Source organism: Amphibalanus amphitrite, unplaced genomic scaffold, assembly GCF_019059575.1.
Source record: "Amphibalanus amphitrite isolate SeventyFive unplaced genomic scaffold, NRLGWU_Aamphi_draft 000092F_arrow, whole genome shotgun sequence".
Taxonomy (NCBI): domain Eukaryota; kingdom Metazoa; phylum Arthropoda; class Thecostraca; order Balanomorpha; family Balanidae; genus Amphibalanus; species Amphibalanus amphitrite.
Window position 1 is genome coordinate 1,080,032 of NW_024881588.1, and position 24,508 is coordinate 1,104,539.

Here is a 24,508-nt window from a genome sequence, read left to right on the forward strand (position 1 = left end):
AGAGGAAGGGAGAGGGAAAGAGAGCTTTTGGCTGTCGGGGTGGACAAGTAATTCGTGCTTTGGGGCTGGCTGTGCTAAGGTTTGACTTATTCTATCTTGGCTTTGTGCGGTCAGCAAACCTGGGAGAATCGTGCATTGTTTCATCTACAGTCTGCACTAACGTCGGTGGCATCTTACGATATTTATGAAACTGGGCTAAGGGATACTGTTGCGATGCTAACCTACTAACACTGTGATGCTACTAACGCTATAATATGCTCTGCTCATGTACGGGAACTTTTAATACTCGGAATATGGCAACGGAGCCGCGGTGCTACTGCTTTGTACAGAGCTCTCGGGTCTCCTGGCTCTGTGCTCCGGCCTGTTCCGTGCGCTGTAACACTGTCTGCCCTTACAGGTGCCCAGATCGACGACAAGACTCCCAAACGAACCGGGGTTAAGGTCCACGCCCCGCCCGGCGGAAAGTCGGCGGGCAGCTTCTGGTAACCATGGCAACCGAACGTCTAACGCCGGCCGGCGCCCGCTGAAGGTGAAAGGCTGCGTGTGCGCCTGCCTAACCCGGCAATGGCTAACCGATTGGGGTTGAGCTCCAGAGCTGGTGGGAGGATTCCGACACTGCCGACTCACAGTGGACTACGCTTTCTAACGCCCGCCCTTCCCGCTGGTAGTCGGACTGATCCTCGCTTCTCGCTGCTGCCAAAACGCGACGCTGGTGGCTGCTAACAAACCGCAACCCTCGTTTCCCTGGCGTGCTACTGAAGCGTCGTCCCTGCTTTCCTCTCGATCTGATACCGTTTCGGTGGTGTGTAGGTGCTCCTCCCGGCCGGCCGAGGTTTCTGGACGACCGCTCGGAGGTCTGGCTGGCGCTGGTTCTCAGCTGAATGTCGTCCGCCGCCGGTCACTGAGAGCCCCGGCTGACCGTCGCGCCCGCCTGTGTCTGCAGACTGGCTGTCCGACCTGTGCGTGCCCGCCGGCCTGCTGCTGCCGCCGGGCGCCGGACTGCGGCGGCCCCCGGTCCGACCCGCCCGCTCCCCCGCCCGACAGCGGCCCCGCTGACAGCGCTACCCCAGTCAGCGTACCTTCGTTCTCAGTGCTGATTTGGTTGTATTCTGAGTGCTGAACAGGGGGGAGGGGTACCGTATGCATCTAAACTAGCAGCAATGTTACTTGTGAAGACAGAAGATGATGGTTTGAATCCAGTGATTGGAGTGAATCCGACCCCATTGACAAACGAATTGTGATGGTTGCGATCTGATCTGAAACCTGTCCGTTCGGTCAGCTCTGTCCCTCAGATGCTATGATGGCCAGGTGTGCCCACAGGATGGAAAGGTTGCGGGAAGTGCGTGCGTTTGGTACGTTTGATAAGGAGATGTTTCCCCGCGTTAGCTAAGCGCAGCTTCTGTGCGCTCGGGCATTGTTGATGGAGTCAGTTCTGTTTTGTTTCTCCTGTGCAGCTGAATCTCTCCGTGTAGCGCTGTGGCAGCTTTGAAGCGAGTGTGGTGTCTGCTCTTTCCGCTGCCGAGAGGCGAACTTTCAGCAGGCCAGCTCGGCAGCTGTGGCGGTGTTCTTGATGGCTAGCTTCCGTCTGTGTGCGTGTCGTCTGTTCGCTCGTACGAATACAATGATTTGTTTTCCTGTGTTACAAAGATCTTATCAGGGAGTAATGTAATTTGAAATCAGCATTGTGCCGATAGGCCGTAAATCGCAACTCTCACGCTGTTCCAATCGACTAGGTACGGCAATTTCACGTGCATTGCCCAGGAATCGAACCTGGATGGCTGTATCTAGAGGTCTAAGACCTTACCCCCAGACCAGTCTAGTCTCCACGTGGGAGGGACTGACAAGACGACGAGGCACAAATCGCGTTCTGGATCTCTACGTCAATAGCCCGATAGATTTCTAAATAGGATTTTAAATGCCCGCATAAAAGTCCGTTACGACATAATATTAGGTATGTCGTGTTATCACAACCACTGGTCTCCGTTCATGTCAAACGCATATTCATCCCCCCCCCCCCTGAATCTACGGCCCTCTAGCATTTGCGCCGCACTTCGAATCAACGATCAACGACGGCGGTTGAAGCAATCCTACAGAGTACGGATGTTTATTTTCTCCACGAAGCACATGTAAAGCGCTTATGATTTCCAAACCTCTTGGAAAGCAAATGTTTCCATCGATAGCTCCACAAGACAACATCGATGAGAGCGCAGAAGCGACACGCACGGGGTCGACACGACCAGGGGTCCGGGCCCGTATGTGGACACCGGAAGCACAGAGCAAGAGCAGCTAAACATGGTCAGAAGCGTAGCGAAGTCCCCATAAGTTAAGCTGAAGGTGAGAGCCACTGAACTAGGAGCGGGTGTGTGCGAGGAACTTGCGTGAGAATCGTGGCAATATTTACAGAGCTTAGCGAGAAGGCTAGGGTTACATAGAGCACAATGACGCCCGCAATATGTACGGGATTGGTGACGCCACTACCAATTTTAGCGGTTATTTGTACACCATTCATGGCATCAGCGCCTTCTACGTGTCTGGGTATCCATGAGATTTGTGTGTGCATATCGCGTAACGCGATGAAGCGGTTATCCTTCCTCAAACGAATATACACGGAGGCGTGTCCATGCACGCGCGAGGTCTTAAAGGAAATAGTTCACTTTTTAACATGGGTTTTGAACTGGAATAGCAGTTCCGTAGCCTGGGCTGAGACGAGCATAAATCAGGAGCTTTTACAGCCCAACGATCACCCTAGGCAAAGATATTCTATTTCTCGTCCCGAAAAAGGTGTCTTGCGTAGAGGATGTGTGCCTTGCATATATTCGCATCCAGTATGAAAAGAGCATGGGTACCGAAAATTCTTCAGAAACTAGAGAAATTATCTACGAGAACTCTAGAGAAATTCTCGTACTGATCAATAAGGACATTCAGCAGCAGCAGATCGCCCAAATGCCGGTGGCCGCGATCATTTCTCTAGTTTCTGAAGAATTTTCGGGACCCATGCTCTTTTCATACTGGATCGCCTGTGCCTTACAGAAACTGAAAAGTTCTTCTTATTATCAAAATATAGAAAATAATCTTTTGTTATAAATAGGTTTTATTTTCTTTGCTGATCATTTTGAACATAAAAAATCATAAATCCATTGCAAAAAAAATAATTTCGTGAAAGTGAACTATTTACTTTAATACTAATTGCATATTCTATATACTGCATATTGCATATTCACACGCATTGTTCCTTCCATGCAGAAGAAAACGAGGGAGCAGGCCCTCCCCGAGCCTCGTCAATGGGAGGACTACGGTTAAATAAACTGGTGCCAAGTTAAGTGGCTGATTAAAGCGCAAAATAGCTAATTAATTGCATCAAATATGTACAGTGCCACACTTACACTCGTAAGCAAAGAATGACAATGTTGTGGGTAATGCTGGTGATGAAGTTGGTCATCAGGGCAGAGAGTACTAGAAGCAAGGGGTAAACGTGACCGAGGGACGCCAAAAATGGCAAATGTGCTGCTAAATAGAGCGCAACATTGACCAAAAATGAGGACTCTACGTCAGTTCGTAACGCGTTTCACATCATAAGCGCATAGCATAGGCATAAGGAGCAAATCAGCCTTATTCTACCAGCGTACCACCTACTGATATATAAGCAAGTGATGTAGAAACCTAGCGAGGTGGTCAAGTCCGAACAAAACAGGACTCATGTTACTACATCAAGCGCCTCGCGCTGATCCAGGAAGCTCTGGATTCCAGCCATCTCCGCCCTGTCTTCTCTCCCATCTTCAGCCTCTCGCTGGCCTGTGGTGGAGTCTGGTCGGAAATGGTAGCGGGAGTCGATCGGCCTATTTGACCCAGACGATGTTGCCGCACTTTCTGCAGGCGTTTCGGGCCACCGTCTCACGGATACGCTGGTGGTAACGCTCGTCAGAGTCTGAAAACAAACAACATAACGGATAAAAACAGCGTAAATATCCATAAGAAAAGTATAAAGCATAACTAGCGATTCAAAAATCTATGGCTCTCAGGTAGCTCTTGAGAAACGTTGAAAAAGCAATGCTTTCAATTCATTCTCTTGTTAGCCATAATGTCGCTATTCACCCTTTCAAACATCATATGAAAATTGAGAGGCCACCTTCCTTTCACTCCTCTGTCCTGTAATAGCTCCAGCTGGACAGTTTTTGCTACCCTGCTACGCGCCGCCGGCTGATGACGTACCGTCGCTCTCGTCGTCGTCCTCCTGGATGACGTCGTCGATCATCAGGTGGGCCACGTTGGCGTCATCGGGCCCAGTGGGAACCATGGAGGCGGAGCGCTTCCACCGGCTCGGCGTCTGACAGCCTGAGGGTGGTGTAGAGGAGGGGAGGTCAAAGGCCAGTGATATGCATCGCTGTGAATGGTTTGTCTTTTGTTCATAGTTTAAATGCAACCGTTCCTCTCAGAAGTCATTTCAAACGTTTTAAGCTGATGTTCACTCTATTGATGCTGCATCCGGGAGTGCTGTGAACGGCTTTAATCAGTGAAGTTTTTATTCAAAATTCCGGGCAATTATACATATACAAGCTTTCTATTTGTTATGTCGCCAATTTACTCGTCGTACGTCAATACCACTACGGTTGATGGTCTACAATTCCACCAAAATGCCCATCGGCCACCAACGCTTCCACCTCCCCCCCCCCCCCCCCTGTAGTTTCGGTTTCCTCTCCCAAGTCATCTCTCTCCCACTCTCATCCCACGCCCAGATCCACGATCCACCCATCCCACCCATCCACCCTTCCCACCGTTCTCTGAGGTCTCGTGGTCTTCGGCTTCTCCCTCAGCGCTGTTGGCCATGGTCGAGACGATGTCCATTCGGGAGTCGAGCGAGTACTGTTTCCCCGACATCAGCATCCCGCGCACACGGCGACGCAGCGCTGGCGGCGGGTGAGAGTACAAGTCAGTCTGCTGGGGGCGCTGTGGTCTGACTGGTGGGTCAGGGAATGGGATCCCAGCTAGCGCCGAGCTAGGCATTGAGAAAAGGCTGAAATGGTGGGAGCTCTTCCACCGTCCATGAAACTGCTTTTTGTTTTTGTTTTGTTGGGTTAGGCCCTTTCGGTCTGAGAATACCATTTCAGAACCGGAAGGATGATAGGAATTAGGGGGAGACATAGGTCTGGGCAGGCACCCTAGAGAGTCGCCGGGGCTGAGCCCGTCCGATTGGACAGGCCGACCAGCTCCCCAAGCACTCTCTGCACCCGGCTACGGGGTGCGCTCCCTCGGGAGCAGCGGTGCCGCTCTAAGGGAGCAGCCCGCATGAGATAAAGTTGCCTGTCCAGCCCGGAGGGGGGGATGCGGCATGGAGGAGAAGAATTTCAGTATCCTGAGGATGGAAGCGACGGAACGGAGAGATCGCCCATAAAACTGTCTGCTTAAAGCATGCTATCACAGCCTGATAAGTCAAACCATGTCCCATACCTAAAAAGCAGCATGCTACGTCAGAGTATCACTTATCCACCTCAATTCAAGGAGCAGTGTTCAGCGGTGCAGCCTACCCGCAGGCGGAGTACCACTAGCGCCATCTCTGGAGAGACGGTACAGATATAAGTGTCCAGCGGCACAGCCTAACTTCAGGCGTATACCACTAGCGCCATCTCTGGGGGAAGTTTCAGTGTTCGGCGGTACAGCCTAACTTCAGGTAAATGACAGCTATCGCCATCTCTGGACAAGATAAGAGTGTGCGGTGATATGCTGGCGAAATGAGCTAGCTTTCCCTTAGGGCCATCACTGGGTGAGCATGAGGCTCAGTCCTGTTTTGTAGTGGTTGTAGGCTTCGATATTTCGGTATCCTTTTGGTCAAATATCATGACTAGACCCGATATAAAGCAATAGTGGGCTTGCATATGTAAATCGATCATCAGCTGATCGAATCATTTACCAAATTCATTTCACTTATTAACTCCATTGAAACACGAAAGGGAACCGGAGATTGGGAAAGCTATCGGTGTTGAGTGTTACCCTATCACAGTAGATCATCCTCCGGTGGGCTCACCTGGACTGTTTCGGACCAGATCGGCCCGGAAGTGCGCCAGCTTCTTGGCAAAGTCGGTGATGATGTCTTTGTTGTCGAATATGGCCACGTAGCTGCCGTCCACGACTTTGGGCGACATGGGGCTGTTGGCCAGCAGCAGCGAGGTGCCGAACACCGGGTTACGGCGCGTCTCTGAAAACGACAACGGGTCACGGGGATAAACCATTGGGGATAAAGCGCAAGTCGTGTCAGTTACCTTTGGATGTAATGGCGGAAGCTGATGGCATTGAAAGTTTGGTTTCATGCTTGTTTGACCTTCATGCATAGGTATAATACAGGCAGAGTTTTTTTTTCAAAACACCGTCCTTCCAGCAGGTCGACCCCCTCGCCCTCGCCAACCCGCTGGATGACTTACCGGCCAGCATGGTCTTTTTGAGCTGCTGCTGGATGGGCGCGTGGCTCTCCGCCAGCACCTCCGAGGCAGTCTCCTTGATGACGGCCCAGTCGCGCGTCAGGTCGTCCAGACGGGTGTGGGTCGACGTCACCGTGAAGCGGATCACGTAGTTGCCCTGGCGGTAGGAGGCAGTAGGTGAGATAAGGCCGGACACGCCGGGATGAAGAGATATAGCGATCAAGGGTAACTAAGTATCATCGAGATCAAGTTTATATCACATATAGCGATCGAGTGATGAAGGGGTGCGGGAGTCAGTAACATGACGGAGTAAGCCGCTCGCATAATGTAAACATGGAAAGATGAACACCGTGCTGTATATGGAAGAGGTAAAATGAAAACGGTTTACGTCCTTCCCGGTATATTCTCACCATGCGGCCAGCATTGTGTAAAGAAAATCAAACTAAAATAACGGCTTTTCTATACAACAAACCACCAGAGCCAGACTGGTCCCATCATTCTGTACCACCGATAAACTTTACAAACCGTAAAATATGTCCTATGTCTATCACCCACCTTCAGCGAGGCCGGCACGCAGTGTATCCTGCCATTGGAGTTGAGTCGCTTCAGCAGTTTCTCGGTCAGCTGATTGTCGCCCCGCAGGCGGAAACAGATGAGCCCCAGGTGACGGGGGGCGGCCACCTCAAACCGCGGGTCCGAGTGGACCATCTCCTCGAACTTGGAGGCCAGCCGCACACCCTGGCGTGGACGATAGGCGACGTCAGCGAAATCTTGATCCGAAGATTGTACAAAAAATGTGCCAATTGAATACAAAACAACGAAAACAATATTATCATTGACTTTATTGGAACGATCAACCACTTTGCCTGTATGTCGCATGTTTTAAAAGTATACCTCTGTATACGGCTACGCTGGGCGAGAGCGATATCTACAAATGTGAACTCCGTTCGGTACAGACATTGACATCTTTTAACGCCCTTATAATGGATGGCAGTTGGCATGCATCCTATGTTGAGTCTTACGTAACGTGTTGTGGCCCACGCCGCTATAACGTTACATAACCGTGTCTCTGTGAGCTTCAGACCCACCTCTCTGACGTGGGCCTGTAGCCCTTCCACTCCGTAACTCCTCAGGACAAACCACAGCTTCAGCGCCCGGAACCGCTTACTCAGCGGAATCTGCCAGTGCTGAAAGAACAATACCGTACGGTGTAGCATTATATCGCAAAGAGCACAATGATTCTCGTAGGCGAATGAAGCATATTGACTATCAGTAATATTTGATTTTTGACCAAGAGGCGTTGAAACATTTGCCAAAATTATGCCTTAAAGAAATTATAAAATTATACCTTTTGCAAAGACAGTCGATAGACTGTCTAGTTTCGCAGGAATGTAAAGCAAAAATCCCGTGACGTGACCGTTTCGCGCCACCAGACACCAGAAACCCCTCCCCCTATAATAGGATGACTAATTCATCTGTTTCGTCGGCCCCGACTCTGCACGTCGCGACGTTTCCCCGTCGACCGATTCGTCTGCCCTTCGCGGCCGCTGACGCCACAAAAACCTGTCGGGGAAGCCGCAGCAGCGCCCGTCGGACAGCAGGAGGGACAAGTCGCCGATCGGCCCGCCGCGACACTCACCATAAAATCGATGGCGTACCCTGAAACACCGACCATGACTGGTCAGAGCGTGCTCAAGCACAGGTGTCTGGGAGGAATTGGCTGATAAAAATAGGTGCAAAGCATCGGCTGGATATGTGCGGTCATGACAAAAATAATTTTCATCGATTTCCAATTTCCATGGCTTATGCAGCCACTAAGGTAACAATAAATTGTCACCGGTTCATAAACTTTGTACTATCACACATGAATTTCGGTAAAATCGGGTGTTTATCGCTCTCCCTCGGAATTATTGTTTATTATTGCCTTTTTATTATTTTATTTCTTATTTGAGTATATGATGCTGAGATAAGGCTTCACTGGTCACGGGGGTAGTCTACTTCAGACATACCCAGCGTATGAGGTTCTTGCGCTGTCATAAGGACGCTATCACATGCCACAATTTCCTGCAATGACTGTGTACGTTTTGCCTCACACCGTATCAGATAAAGTACGCGCCGTTTCCCCCGTAACTACCGCCCTCGCTGGCAAGGTTTGACCCGTGGTCCGACTGACCCGAGTTCTCGTGCTGCAGGTACAGCGGGTCCACGTTGAAGGTGCGGTGTAGGGTCTGACTGTTCTTCACCCTGAGAAAGGAGACACAGCGGCCGTGTGAACGAACGCAATTCATAAGCGGGCTGAGCTGGAGGCTTAACTGAAATCAGCCAAAAATAGCCTTCGCTGAATATTCGTCAAAGTATCCATACATAGAAACGCCTCAGCATACGTGTAATGTGTCTGTCTGTCTGCGCCTGTCTGTCTGTCTGTCTGTCTGTCTGCGCCTGTCTGTCTGTCTGTCTGTCTGTCTGTCTGTCTGTCTGTCTGTCTGGCTGGCTGTGCCAGTCCGCCTGACTGTCTGTGTCTGTCTATCGGTCTGTGCGCCGCCGGTGGCCGCCGGGCGCGGCTCGGATCACCAGTGAAGAGTCCTCGGGTGGCTATCAGAGGACCCGGTCGTTATTGGTCCCTCGGTCTGCCACTGTCTCCGACGGTAGAGTAAACAGGATCACCACCTCTCCCTCTCCTTCCTGCCCCCCCCCCCCGTTCACAGCCCAGGACGGTCACAGCGCGGCCATCACGGTCGGCGCAATACGAGCTAGACACACGAGCAATACGTATGGACGATTTTGAAAGTGATATTTTGGATGAACTGCAAGTATCCGCTTCTCACAGCGGATATCATTCGACATATGACGAATCGATGACAGAAGTCGTGAAGGCGTAAAGAAAACCGTTAAATCCTCATTATTTTCCAAGGTTTCATCTACCCCCCACTTACCCAGTCCCTCTGCCCTTTCTTTCCCGATATGTCCTCCCTGCCCTCCCCTCTCCTTTTCGTCCACCCACCACATAGCCGTGCAGTCAAAGTGCACCATCATCCACTTGCTGGGGTTGAAGGCCAGCGAGTCCGCGAACTCGACGCCCTTGAGCCAGTGACGGAACTCTGGGCAAATGAAGGCGGTGCCGGCGTACGCGGCATCCACGTGCATCCAGATCTCCTCCTCACGACCTGTGACGAGGACACGGGGGCGAGAGTGGAGGTGGAACGGAAAATCTGATTACGACTGGGTGTAAAGATGCCTTTTCGGTTATATTGAATTTCAGCAAAAATATCTAAAATTAATACAAGAAAACGATAAGGATTGAGATCGATGTTTTACTCACAAATCGGTCCGATCTCGCTCAAGTTGTCAAATGAGCAGGCTCCTGTGGTTCCAAGCGTCGCACATAACTGAAATGAAGAACAAGGTGATTTGTTTATTATCAAACTTTTCATAAATTAGTATAAAAACAGCATGATCGCTTGCTGTGAGAGCGGTGTGGGATCGTTGAGTTCGTATTCAATCAAACGTTTAAAATCCGTGTGACTTCTCGCATGTGTAAATGACGTCTTTGTAAGCACAACTCTCCAAACTCACAAAGAAGGGTATGAGTCCCTTCTGTCGGTCGCGTCGGATGGCCTCCACCAGTTTGTCACCCCGCAGACTCAGCTGAGAGTCCGTCTCGATGTAGCGCATCTTGACCAGCCCGATCAGGCCGGCCTTCTCCACAGACGAGTGAGCCTAGCGGGGGGAATCGGTAACGTCAGGCTGCTCAGACAGATCGGAATATCATGTAGTGTATGACGTCTACGATAGCTGGGCTATGTCGCGGATCGATGACGATTCAGCGCTATATTTTGGCCAGTATTTTATCTGTGGAGTTATCCATTGAAACAAGCCAGCGTTCACGTATTCTACTCTCAGTTTCCAATCTCATCCGTCTCCTATCAGAGCTCTCCTGCAGTTCTTTGTAATGTTTTTAGGGTGTGAGTGATTGGGTGAATGTCACCTGGTCGGAGCAGTAGGCCACCAGTCGGCTGTTGATCTCTGCGTCGTCTAGGTCCGGACACGTCTTCTTGTACCGGCTGATGGCCTCGGTCCGGCCGGCCAGCAGGCACACAAACGTCGCCTCCGACGCCGTGGTCTAAGGGAGGGCATAAAAGAGTCGACAATCGCTCGAGCGTCGGCTAAAGGAATCGGATAAAAGTAGGGGGAATGTATGTAGCATTTATTCGACGACTGGTGCAACACTCTTAAGGAAATATGATACCTGTACTAGCCTTAAAATACTAGCCTTATCTCGAACAATACTAGTGGTGTCAATCGGAACTTAAATCTTCGGAATTCCGATTTTGTCCGATGTCCAATTCGGAATTCGGTTGGACAATGGCAGCAGGCTTTGGACAACTTTGGACAATCGCTTGCTACACCTCAACATTTTTAAAAAGTAATCGTGGTTAACATTGATTGGCTAATAAAACGCTCAGCTTTCCATATGATTAACACTTTTGAGCTGGTAACGGTACATTAAAAGCAAATTAAATAACAGTGTTGAGTGTTAACTATTGCGTAGGTGTCGGACAACTTTGGACAAATGGCTGGCTTGGACATTTTTGGACGGACAATCGACGTAAGCATTGGACATTGGACGGACTTAAGACATAGGTTTTCTGAAATTGACACCACTAAACAATACCATCTAGAATAGATCATCGCGTTCTCTAGGCTGCAGAACCGCAAGCACGCACACACGGACTAACCTGTATGACGCCGCCGCCGTGGCTGTCTTTGGAGCTGTGCAGAAACTCGGCCGGCAGTCCGATCATCTGACCCAGCCAGTCCATGACAATCATCTCCAGCTCGGTACACGCCGGACTCGACGCCTGGCCGGTCACACAGGAAATGTGCAAATGAATGCCTGCTTAGTGTTGAGTGTCAACAGTTAATAAAGGAAGTAAAGGTTTCTAACTATTCCCTGAAAAAAAACATTTGATTCCAAACTTTTTACAATGCTTGAAGCAGAATGGTACCTAAGTCGTTGTTTCTACGTCTTGAAGAACTTAAAAATTGCATGCATGAGCAAGAGCGTTATGTAAGGCACATATCGGACAGCATTTTCGTCTGCAAACGGCGAGCGTGCCTTGACAACGGACCTGGCTGTTTACAAGGATATGGTGAAACCTATGGGGAAGCTGCGCTGAAAATTAATCACGAAACCCTGCAAATTACCAGGAAGAAGGTCGGAAGGCTTGCGTTCAACATTGACTGCTCAGTGCACCACCATGCCGTCAGCTTCGGATCATTCCACCACCCCTACCCCCACCAGACGGACCCCCCCCCCGGAGGGGGGGGGGTGGCCAGTGGTCGGCAGAGACGGGCAGTTTTAGTTGCGGCGTAGGAGGATAGATTGCCGCGTAAAGCGCGCAGACGGTGTTTACACGGGAGTTTGGCCGGCCGATCACGGCTCAGCTGATCCCCGCGGATGATGTGCGCCGCCGTATGAACCTCCCTTTATGGCCGAACGACGCTGCCGTTATTCGACTCGGTCCGTGTCATTGTGTTTTGCCGACGGAAGCGCAGACATAGGGTTACTTTATATACGCTACGTGACGGCTAAAAGCTTTCTCCAAAGACTTGCTGGCTTTCATCAGAGCAGGCCAAAGCTCAGAGTAATGGAATTATTAGAACATTTTTAACGTAAATGCAAGGAGTAATGGTAAAGTTTGCGGATCGACTTCTCGAATACTGCGCACTGCATATCGGCGATGGTCGTGCGGAATAATATATAGAATGGATGAAAGCGGAGTAAAACATTCAAAGACCTAAAAAGTACCTATTTTCGCTTATCGACATATTACTCACCCACGTGAAGCCCAGGCAACCTGTAACATCCAGCAAGTGTCACCCGGCGAATCACTAGAATATGGCTCGAGAATTTCGGCATTCAGCAGCGTTAATGGAATCATACAAAAGCAAATATTAATGACAAAACATCAGTTTACACATATCGATACAGTGCAGCCTACAAAAGCGATTATTATCTAACGTTTCCTGATAGAAATGACTGATCTCGGTGTCAACAAACAACGCCCCTTATAGTTAACAAATAACGCCCCCAAATAACACAGCGAGAGTCCGCCCTTACCCATGGCGTTGGCCAGCATATCGCCGAGCATAGAGGGCGGAGACGTCAGCGCCGGAAAGTAGGCGTGCATGTGTGGACTCTGCCAATGGGTAACCTGGACGAAAAAAAATGCCGGGATATATGTCATAAAGAGCTCAAAGCAGGGAAGTACGCGTGCATGTGCGGACTCTGCCAGTGGGTCACCTGGGCAAAACACCACCAGAGCATCTCAAATATAGATGCTTACAATACGTGAGGAGAGAAATCAGCATATGATATTTAACCACTAAGATTTTAAGTCGATGAAATTAATTTTACCGCACGAGTTGATCGAGTACTCATAGCTTAAGGTTTTTGAACTAAATGCAAGAAGATAAGCTTTTAGGTGTTTTCAGACCACCTCCGTCCATGATTTCGATTCTGCTAATTGTACAGTCTGTCTTAAAAGTACCGCGCAAAGTGACGGTGGATCCACCAAGCCTGACGGAGAAAGGGCCTGCTTTAATTTGAAAGTCACCGACCAATTGACCTAGGAAATGGACGAGGATGTTAATTGCTTCGGTGACCCAAATTTAGTAGGCCCTTCTTCAGTCAGGCTCGATGGATCCACCGTCACTTTGCGCGGTACTTTTAACCCGCGCCCCGTTGGGCTCTGCCGAGCAACGCGCCCGGTTGGGGGGGGGGCCATTTTGGCCCCCCCCTAAGATCTCGAGAACCACGCAACATAGCGACAAGCGGTAAACGGCGTTGGATAGCCCCAACGGGGAACTACCTTGTGACCCAATTTTATTGACCTAGGTCAAACCGATGACGTCACAGGTCAGGTCAAAGGTCCAATTTTCACCGTTTACAGGCACTTCAAGAAATGCGTTGTAAAATCGAGTAAAATGCATTTCATTGAAAATCATCGATGGGGAAATGTTCTTCAAACACATATTTTGCTATTTGAGGTCACTGATACCAGGTCAGGTCACAGAGGTCAGGTCACGGGGGGGTCACAATATGAAAGTGTCGTGTGATACATGTTTTATGGTTCATTTTACATGACAAATGCGATTATATGGGTCAGGCAGCCTTTGGGGCCAGCTTAGATCACGTTTTGGTCAAGGTCAGGTCAAGGTCAGGTCAAGGTCAGGTCAAATTAGGTCAAATTCCAAAGTTAATATTTTTGCATAAAATGGGTATCGAATCGATGCAGCTCGTCACGGGGAGTTCAATGGTGGTCTTTGTTTTGCCGTACGAGGTCTAGAATTGCTAAAAATTGAGTTCAAAAATTTGACGTCATCATTTTTGAACAGTTTTTTCGCTATAACTTGGCCAAAAAACGAGATATCGATCTGAAATTTGGTATGTATATAGAAGAGCGCTGGGACTATCACATATATTCCGGTTTTTTCGAAATTCGGAAAATTTTTGGATTTTTTCAAAGTTTTTCTAAAAAAATCAATTTTTGATTTTTTTGGGTCAAAAACCAAAAATTTTGAAAATTCGAGATAGCAGTTTTGTAGCGCCGCCTTTTGTCTACTAGACCATATAAAGAACTTTGAAATTGCTTGATAACTGTAGATTTGGTGAGCGTTTCAAGATTGCATGTTTTTTGCTCATTTTTGCTCGAACATGACCTCAGTTTGACCTCAATAACTCCTGACCTAAGGTGACCTAAGACTTGAAATTTGGTGTGAAGGTGTCAAATTGATGCCCGGGAAGGTACTGAAAATTTGGCGGCGCTGCGCGCCGCCGTTTTCTTGCTATTCAGGAAAAACCACAGGGGGGGGCCAAAATGGCCCCCCCAACGGGGCGAGGGTTAAGACAGACTGTACAAATGAATCAGGAATATACAGCACTATTCGAATTTTCTAAAGTTATACAGAAAATTAAGAGTGATGCCTTGTTCCCCGATGCCGCCACCGTTCCCCGCTCGGCGGTCTCACCCCCGGCATGATGACGCGCTCCACGTCCGCCATGACGTCGACCCACTGCTCGCCCTGCTGAGGCGCCTGCTTGGGCACCAGGTCACACATATAGCCGGGCTTGACGTCCGGGAAGACGCGCCGGTCGCGGATCCCCTCCAGGTAGTCGGCGATGTAGTCGACCATCTCCTTGCCTAGCGAGAGAGAGGGTTGTGAAACAGGGGCCGGGTGATGGCCGAGTAGGGCCAAAGGTGGACGGCGGAGGGGAGAGCGACTGCGAATGGATTGTTGAAGTGTAGGACGGTTTGCAGTTTGCACCATAAGAAAATGTACTTCACTGAACAGCAAGAAAATGTGGAACTGGAGTGAATTGAAATGTGTTGACAAACAGGCAACTAGACTAACAAAATCAGACCAAAAAGTTAATAATGTGCACTGTGCAGGTAGCACACGCTATAATAATATGAAAATGACAGGTCCGTTACTGATCGGTGTCTAGCAGCGACACGGAAACTTACCCCGTTTGCGGTATTCGTCGTAGTCCATATCGCTGGCCTTTAGATGATCCCGACTCGGCTGGAGCTGCGACGATTTCAATGTGCTTAATTTTCTGAAATAAATAGATCTACCTTAAATCCAAATATGGATAGACCGTGTTTATACGTACCTACAGATGAGGCGAGGAGAGGATCACTTGTTTCAAAGTTTTGTTCTGTGAACCAGGTGGGTGGCGTACGCAGTTACAAAATTATCGCCGCTAGATGTCTCTAGTTTATACCGCCTGATACATGCTGTGCCGCATTGCTCAGCACTTCCTACAACGCTCGCTAGATGCCAGTCATCGACCGCCTGAAACATGCTGTGCCGCAACGCACATAGGCTGGGCGGCGCAGCATTCTTAGAGGGACTTATTTCTCGGTCAAACGAGAAGATTTAGAGGAGTAAGGCAATTGTATTCAGCGACGGAATTATTTCAACTTCACCATTGACGCAGGTCGGTTTTAACGTCAGGAAATATCGAATGCGGCACTAATGCATCATATATTCCAGCATACCCACACAGGTCCATCGTCAAAGCTCGCTGCGTCTGACATCCGCTGGCGTTCATTCACTCGGCCGTCAGTCCCGCCTCCCCCCCCCCCCACAGACCAGTCCCGACAGCCCTGTCTGAAGACAGCTACAGCCGACCGGACAGCGGAGCCGCCGTGTATCCATCACAGCTGGTAATTGTGCTATCGCCACCAGTTGGCCGCCGACGGCTGATGGCCCGCTGCCGGCGGCATTGGGCGGCGGCGCAGCCCCGACCCTGGGGGACGCACCTCGCGCGGGGCCGGCTATCGGGCCGCCCTGTTGACGCCGGCCGCGCTCCCCCCGAGGGCGGTGGGGTCTCCGAGGACCGCGGTGGCCATTCAGCCGACACACTCCCCAGATGGGCGGCTTTGTCAGTCGCCACAGCCGACCCAGACGGAGCAGAAGGAAAAATGAGGGGGCAGCAACAGGAAAGGGTATTACGTAAGTGCAACGCATGGAGGCATTATTATATAAGCAATAACATAGTTTATAAGAGTAAGATATTCCAGATATATCGATATACAGGTATTTATTATTCGCGAATAATAGCAAGGGCCAAGGACTCAGTTTATAATTTAACCGGTAATTCTCGTTACCGGAAAGTTGACGATAAAAGGGATTCATCATTCATAGGAAAAAACAGGATTTAGCAAAGGCAATGAGTTTCAATGAAATAAGCATAGGTACCTTTATATTTTATAATCTTGGACTATATTCAACAAGAATCGGCACGCTGCACGTATTTTAATAAGATGCACTTAGTTATTCACCAAGTATGGTAGCCATGTGGGCCCACCGGGCCTTGGGCCGACCTATATTTCGGGATCTGTAACTTTATAATGCTTTTACCGATCCCTCTGAAAGTTAGCCTTCCTCGAATTCGTCTGAAAACGTCTTCTCGATAACCTAGTAAGAAACATTTGAATCTTTGATTTCGAGGGCTAAAAACTTGTGTCACATTTGACGTTTAACTTTTCAGCCGAACAGGTGCCCAGCTGCAGCACTACCACAACATTCCAGAATCCAGAACTAGCGTATCAAGACTGCGGCCGTCCGAACGGTGGACTATCCGTGACCGACCGAGACGGCAGCGGCGGCGGCACGGGAAAGGGACAGACATAGGAGGCATGGAGGGGCTTTGGTAATAGTCATTACACAGTAAAAACCCTCGCCACAAGGAAGGAGTCACGTTCCACGATGCGCCTATCAATAATTATTGAAATCAAGATATGTAGTTGGGGCATGGTTGGGGCATCCGGTTTACACCAGCCCAACTACAAGCACTATAAGCAAGGAGAAAGAAATCAACTTCCTAAGGGTTGAAAGAAAGATCTACAGCTAACTTTCAGCTAGAAAGCCAGTTCGAGCCAAAAAAAAAGCCAGAAAGATCGAAGGCTTGAGTACAAAAAATATGCATACAATTTTCTTAAAACAAGTTAAACAAAATAATTCCTTTTAACCCGCGCCCCGTTGGGCTCTGCCGAGCAACGCGCTCTGTTGGGGGGGGGGCAATTTGCCCCCCCCCCCCTAAGATCTCGAGAACCACGCAACCTAGCGACAAGTGGCAAACGGTGTTGGATAGCCCTATCAGGGAACTACCTTGTGACCCAATTCTATTGGCCTAGGTCAAACCGATGACGTCACAGGTCAGGTCAAAGGTCGAATTTTCACCGTTTACAGGCATTTCAAGAAATGCGTTGTAAAATCGAGTAAAATGCATTTCATTGAAAATCATCGATGGGGAAATGTTCTTCAAACACATATTTTGCTATTTGAGGTAACTGATACCAGGTCAGGTCACAGAGGTCAGGTCACTGGGGGGTCACAATATGAAAGTATCGTGTAATACATGTTTTATGGTCCATTTTACATGACAAATGCGATTATGTGGGTCAGGCAGCCTTTGGGGCCAGCTAAGGTCACGTTTTGGTCAAGGTCAGGTCAAAGGTCAGGTCAAGGTCAGGTCAAATTAGGTCAAATTTCAAAGTTGATATTTTTGCATAAAATGGGTATCGATTCGATGCAGCTCGTCACGGGGAGTTCAATGGTGGTCTTTGTTTTGCCCTACGTGGTCTAGAATCGCTAAAAATTGAGTTAAAAAATTTGACGTCATCATTTTTGAATTTTTTTCGCTATAACTTGGCCAAAAAACGAGATATCGATCTGAAATTTGGTATGTATATAGAAGAGCGCAGGGACTATCACATATATTCCGTTTTTTCGAAATTCGGATTTTATTTTTATTTTTTTTTATTTTCTAAAAAAAACATTTTTTTTATTTTTGGGGGTCAAAACCCAAAATTTTGAAAATCCGAGATAACAGTTTTGTAGCGCCACTTTTTGTCTACTAGACCATATAAAGAACTTTGAAATTGCTTCGTAACTGTAGATTTGGTGAGCGTTTTAAGATTGCATGTTTTTTGCTCATTTTTGCTCGAACATGACCTCAGTTTGACCTCAATAACTCCTGACCTAAGATGACCTAAGACTTCAAATTTGGTGTGAAGGTGTCAAATTGATGCCCGGGAAGGTACTGAAAATTTGGCGCCGCCGTTTTCTTGCTATTGAGGAAAAACCACAGGGGGGCCAAATTGCCCCCCCCCCCCTGTGGTTTTTCCTGAATAGCAAGAAAACGGCGGCGCGCAGCGCCGCCAAATTTTCAGTACCTTCCCGGGCATCAATTTGACATTTGACAATTTGATTCAATACCCATTTTATGCAAAAATATTAACTTTGAAATTTGACCTAATTTGACCTGACCTTGACCTGACCTTGACCTGACCTTGACTAAAACGTGACCTAAGCTGGCCCCAAAGGCTGCCTGACCCACATAATCACATTTGTCATGTAAAATGGACAATAAAACATGTATCACACGACACATTCATATTGTGACCCCCCGTGACCTGACCTCTGTGACCTGACCTGGTATCAGTGACCTCAAATAGCAAAATATATGTTTGAAGAACATTTCCCCATCGATGATTTTCAATGAAATGCATTTTACTCGATTTTACAACGCATTTCTTGAAATGCCTGTAAACGGTGAAAATTGGACCTTTGACCTGACCTGTGACGTCATCGGTTTGACCTAGGTCAATAAAATTGGGTCACAAGGTAGTTCCCTGATAGGGCTATCCAACACCGTTTGCCGCTTGTCGCTAGGTTGCGTGGTTCTCAAGATCTTAGGGGGGGGGCCAAAATGGCCCCCACCCCCCAACGGGGCGCGTTGCTCGGCAGAGCCCAACGGGGCGCGGGTTAAATACGAGGCCGCATCTAAAAAGATTAAAAAACAATTAATTTTAAAAATCTTCATTACAATTTCATACGAACTTAGCCACCGTGCTACCGATTGGTACCTACATACATGACAGGAGGAACCTCAGCGGTTGCCAAGGGGTTTCAGTCTTGCGAAAGTTGTCAATTAGTGAATTTGTCATCTAACATGATGTGAATTAGATCACCATGCGAAGGCGGTTTACATACAGCTTTGTATTATCGGTACTGCCGCTATGCTCTCGGTAAATGTTTACCTATATGGCAGCTCATTAGCCAATCAAAGCAATCTCATCGCATATGCAAGTGTTTCTGAGCTGACGGAAGGAGGAAACTGTTTCTTTATCAAAAAGAAAATCATCCCCGTTGACCAGGCAGAACTCTATCGACACCGTCATTCCTGTTTGGTAGGAGATATATTAATTAAGGTTAGGTATTAGTCGCATAAAGTATTACGGAAGTTAGAAAACTGTAACTCAAGGAAAAGGATTTATCACCTACCTATAGCTCTGTCACTACAATGTCAAATAAAATGGATTTGATTGATTGATTGATTGATTCATATTTTATTTATAGAAGCATTTTCACAGTCATACATTTACACGGATTGGTGCAGAAGCGACAAGCGCTTATCTCTAAGCACCTCTCCCAGTTCCCTACAAGGTAGGAGGCACGACCACCGCCCCCGACCGCCCAGCCAGCAGACCAGAAGCAGAGCCGCCCGTCGCCAGTCCGCCTATTTTATGCTTAGAGAAATTACTTCCAAAAGCGTGCTTTTTATATGAACCTTCCAGTGCCAATGATATAATTTTGAATGGCCCTGACCAGCTCCCCGCCGCCGCCGCTGCCAATACCTTGACCCTCTAGGAGAATTTCGAGTTGTCTTCTAAAAGAAAAAGCGTCAAAGTCGTGGAATACAGTGGAGACAGAGTTAAAAAGAAGCGTCCGTTCGTCAGCGTAAAGAGGGCAGTGCAGCATAAAGTGACGTGAGTCCTCCCAAGGATGACCGCACTGACAGGCCGCATCTTGGGTGTCCTTAGATAAAACTGTGAAGAGGTGTGCTTTTAGGGTGGACATGTGCAAACGAAGTCTAGTGTGGAGAGTGTTGCCTAGCTTGGATCCTGAGGAGAAGAAAGGGTTGGGCTGGGGACAGAAGTGCTGTCTTACTTCATTGGAAAACTTAGAGCGTGATCGGATCTGACGGATATGTTCGGGGAGGGAATTCCAGGATCTGGTAGTTTCAGGGATGAAGGATCGCTGGAAACAGGATAGGCGGTTTTTCGGGAGCGTGAGCAGTGATGAGGTGCGGAGGTTGCGTTGAGTCGAGTCCTGGCGCGTCGGCGTGATTAGGTCTGTTACATAGGCAGGAGTTGATGGCGGTGGATGGCGGAGTTGATGGAAAAATGTCAGTCTGTGAGTCAGTCGTCTTGTCGTCAGTGTTTCCCACCCCAGGTCCTTATGCAACTTGTCAGTTGGAGATCTGTAAAGGGCACCAGTCACTAGTCTCGCCGCTCTGTTCTGTAGTTTTTGGAGTCTGAAGATGTCTGAAGTCGTCAGGTGTCCGTCGTACACTATGTCGCAGTAGTCGAAAAGTGGTCGAATGTAAGTAAAATAAATGTCATTCAATACTTGTCTTGGCAAGTATTTAGCGACAGGATAGATAGGGCTAAGTGCTCTATTTACTTTAGTTACTACTTTGTTCACATGTTCGTGGAAGCGTAAGTCAGTCGAGAACGTCAGTCCTAGATGTGTGTGGCTAGATGAAGTTGGGATCCGTTCACCTCCAAAAGTCAGCTGTAGTGTCTGTGTGTCTTGTCTTGTGGTGAATGTCTGCTGCTGTGTCTTCTGTGGGCTAAAATGAATTCCCCATTTATCGCCGAACTGTTTGATGACATCGAGGTCGCGCTGGAGAGACTGCTGGTGTTCGAGTGAATTTCGCGGGTGAGAGGAATAAAGAGAGGTGTCGTTAGCAAAGAATAAAATTTGGTTTTCAGTTAAATTAGATAGATCATTAAGGTAAATAAGGGCTAAAAGGGGTCCGAGGACCGACCCCTGGGGATTAGTTATACGGGTAGGAACGGAGAAGCAGGATAGAAGCTATTTCACTTTCACGGTCAATGCTGAACAAAACTCAGGTCAGTGGCGGATCCAGGATTTTCACTGGGGAGGGGCTGCAGGTCATAATTGGGCGCCACGCCCCGGATGGGCGCCATAGTCGCATCGTATTGGCGCTGAAATATTGGCGCCCAGTGGCCCTGACAAGAGGCGCCCAGGATCAGTATGTACAGTGACACCACACGATTGGAAATATCGGTGCGGAGCGTACTGAAACGACGTTATTCGACTGATTTTTGCATCCTAGTCCTAGTATGCGGCACTCCGATGAGTTGCGAATTGAAAATTGGCGCCACTGCGCCTTCGGCGCAGTGGCGCCAGTTTTCCTTGGGTGGGGGCTGCCAGCCCCCGCAGCCCCCCCCCCTGGATCCGCCACTGACTCAGGTCACCAATAGGTTATTCGGCAATGCCTTTCGCAAGAGATGTTACAGCGACAAACACGCCCTGAATGCATTCTTGGCAATACGAATCGACTGACACGTAGAGTTAATATCACACAAGACTTTTGAGCATCGAGCACTGCAAATAACCGGTTTCATAAAGTGTATTTTTGACTGCACCTATTTGCTTTCTGGATGCCTGTAGATAAACTACCAGTATAACGCCTTTTGGGGCGACTAACGGAGCGAGCGAGAGGGTGAGCCTTGCACGTGCGAAATTTCGACGAGGTACCTCCAGCTGACTTGTGCACGGCACCCTACTAACTGGTCTCTAGCGATGTGCCAAATTTGAGCACAATCGGCCCAGCCGTTCTCGAGATCTGGAAGCGGCACCCTGCACGTGCGCACGTGCAAAATGGGTCCCAACTGAGTTTTGCACGGCACCCTACTAACCAGTCCCTAGCCATGTGCCAAATTTGAGCGCCATCGGTCCAGCCGTTCTCGAGATCTGGAATCGACCCCTGCACGTGCAGCAGCACCCCAATTCTGGCACATGGATGTGCATTGCCTAGTGGGTGCCTACCTACATGCCAACTTTCAGCGCAATCGGCCAAGTAGTTACCGAGATATTGCAACAATTACAAAAGTGACACCTCTTCGTTTTGCACGTGGCACGTGCATAAGGGGTCACCCACATGCATCGGGAATAGTCCAATACTTGGCAGAAGGAATGAAGCTACCCTACAAAAATTACCGCGTGTAAATCGGTCAAGTGGTTGCTGAGATATAAGCGTTGCAAAATCGTGACCACGGCCGGCCGGCCGGCCGCTCATACTCAGAAATTTCCGTTAATCTAAGGAAAGACTCCGCTCGCTTCGCTCGCTCCGTAACCAAGAAGGCTGAATACTAAATAGTTTCAAAAGATAACCCGAATATTTCTCTGACGATGAGATACCATACTGCTCTAGCCTCTACCTCAGCTCACAAGTTCTGGGCCGATTAAAAAAGTGCAAAAGGGATAATCTGACTTGATGAAGTCTCGTCACTAGTGATGTGACTTTTGAGCGGTAGGCAGTAGGCACCTACCGTACACAGGCCACTGACCACTGGCGGATCTAGGGGAGGGGGTCTTTGAGGCAATTGCCCTCCCCCGCAGCGCCCGATATTGACGAAATTTCACGTTTTTTTTTCGAGATAACCTGAAAAGAAAACTTAACATCTTTTATTGGGGAAAGTTTGTTTTAAATTGCAGAGCGGAATAGAAATCCGAGGAGTTTTGGAAATTTGGAGAGACTTTTGGGGGTATGCCCCCCCCCCGCAGCGTCCAAGACCACCTTTCCAGATCCGCCAGTGCCGCTGACCAGTAACGATCGTCCCACCCGGATAACAGGCGTAGGAATACAAACATTTCTCCGCAGTAAAAGATTCAAAACATTCAAAATTAATAAAATTTGTCGCTTATATAGCTCAATGTAAATTAACCCGCGACCTGGTGGGGGGGGGGGCTATTTTTTGCCCCCCCCCCCTCCAGACTTTTCGATATATCTCCAGAACCGCTGCGCCGATCGTCACCAAACTTTCAGTACCCTCCTGGACATCAATTTTACACATTGTGACCAAAATTTTTCCAAAAGCTATGATAGGTTGGCCGGAAATGACGTCAGAGTGACGTCATATTCTGCCGTTTTCGACCCAAAAAAGGGTTTCGCGGGAAGAGCTGTCAGGCCTATAGCTTTGCAAATACAGAAAAATGTTTAGGACATAAAAGCTGTAGAATTGACAGAACTACAAAACTGCTATCTCGTATTTTTGAATTTTTTTGATTTTGACCCCCAAAAATCAAAAAATAGATTTTTTGGATATAATAGTCAAAAAATCCAAAAAGTTTTTTGAATTTCGCAAAAACCGGAATATATGTGATAGTCCTTACCACCTTCCATCCACATACCAAATTTTAGATTGATACCTCTTTTTTTGGCGAAGTTATAGCGAAAAAAACTGTTCAAAATTGATGACGTCAAATTTTCAAACTCAATTTTTAGCAATTCTAGGACTCGTAGTGCAAAACAAAGACCACCATTAGACTCCCCGTGACGAGCTGCATCGAATCGATACCCATTTTATGCAAAAATATCAACTTTGAAATTTGACCTTTTTTGACCTGACCTTGACCTGACCTCCACCAGAAAGTGACCTAAACCGTACCTGATGGTCTTATAACCAACACCATTGGGTTGGAAATGAAAAACTGGCCATAAAACATGCATCGCACAACCTTAGTAAAGTTGGGTTCATGTGGTGACCCTTGGTGACCTTTGGTGACCTGACCTGTGACCTGACCTGGTATGACCAGTGACCTCTAATAGCAACATATGTACTAGACAACTGACGTCTTATCGCTGATTTTCGACAAAATGCGTTTTACTCGGTGTTATAGCGCTTTCCCTAGAAGCCCCGTGAACGGTGAAACATTTTATCTTTGACCTGACCTGTGACGTCATCGGTGACCCCGAGGTCAATAAAATTTGGTTTCCCTCGACAAATTTGACAGGGCTATCGAACGCCGTTTGAATTTTGCGGATCCGTCCAGTAGTTTCGGAGATACGAGGGGGGGCAAAAAATAGCCCCCCCCCCCCCCACCAGGTCGCGTTATAAACAGACCCCACCAGGGCGCGGGTTAAGCCGGCAGAAAATGAACGTAAAAAGTTTTTTCAAGCTTTCGAAGTGGTGTGTAATGTTTATTATTGTTAAAACGAAGAAGCCGCCCCAGGTGCATCACGTAGAACAGAACGGTATGCGAAAATCAACCACCCATAATCGAATGGATGAAACATCAAACATGCCGACGCCTGAAATAAGAACAAATCGTCTCCAAAGAATCCACTTACCCTCGATGTTAGGGATGCCAGTCGTTCCGAGTGCTAACTCGATTGCCTCGCTCGGGTCACCGTCGATCAGGTGTCCACCGGATCGGCACCGGCAGCTACGGTGCTCAGACTAACGACGAACACCGAGCGAGAGGTCACCAGAGCGTCCGACCGAATCGCCCAGGAAGCCACGGCAGCCGTATTTTGACGAGCAGCTGTGTCAGAGGGGGCGGGGCCTCGCCCGACGCCGACCAATCAGAGTGACGAGCTCAGTCACGGGTCAGAGAATTGCATTGTCTCGCTCCACAATGGGGTAGGGGTCCGGTATCAAAAACTGCTGAGCAAAGTTCTATGTTTTTGTGTGATGTGTAATAGTTTG

At 48.5% G+C, this 24,508-nt stretch overlaps 2 protein-coding genes across 12 annotated transcripts in view; one reads left to right on the forward strand and one right to left on the reverse strand.

The window, feature by feature from the left end:
* LOC122380187 (dihydropyrimidinase-like) overlaps positions 1-1,639 on the forward strand; it is a 31,161-nt gene extending 29,522 nt beyond the window's left edge. For 3 of the 11 annotated variants that reach the window (XM_043363134.1, XM_043363139.1, XM_043363142.1), the window contains one exon: positions 398-1,639. In XM_043363134.1, coding sequence (XP_043219069.1) covers positions 398-486 — 89 coding nt within the window. In that variant the 3' untranslated portion in view covers positions 487-1,639. The remainder of the gene's footprint in view (positions 1-397) is intronic. The other 8 variants (XM_043363132.1, XM_043363138.1, XM_043363140.1 and 5 more) reach the window with 5 other exon arrangements.
* Positions 1,640-3,158: 1,519 nt separating this feature from the next.
* Positions 3,159-24,486, reverse strand: LOC122380132 (histidine decarboxylase-like). The gene is made up of 19 exons (XM_043362973.1): positions 24,151-24,486; positions 14,939-15,030; positions 14,442-14,614; positions 12,532-12,625; positions 12,249-12,268; positions 11,147-11,269; positions 10,396-10,530; positions 9,984-10,127; positions 9,730-9,796; positions 9,412-9,574; positions 8,584-8,654; positions 8,050-8,069; positions 7,499-7,597; positions 6,966-7,148; positions 6,414-6,567; positions 6,020-6,190; positions 4,773-4,904; positions 4,210-4,332; positions 3,159-3,925 (listed from the first exon to the last, which is right to left on the reverse strand). Exons 2-19 carry the CDS (start codon positions 14,964-14,966, stop codon positions 3,837-3,839), a joined length of 1,989 nt encoding a protein of 662 aa, XP_043218908.1. The 5' UTR covers positions 14,967-15,030; positions 24,151-24,486; the 3' UTR covers positions 3,159-3,836.
* Between the last annotated feature and the right edge of the window lie 22 nt (positions 24,487-24,508).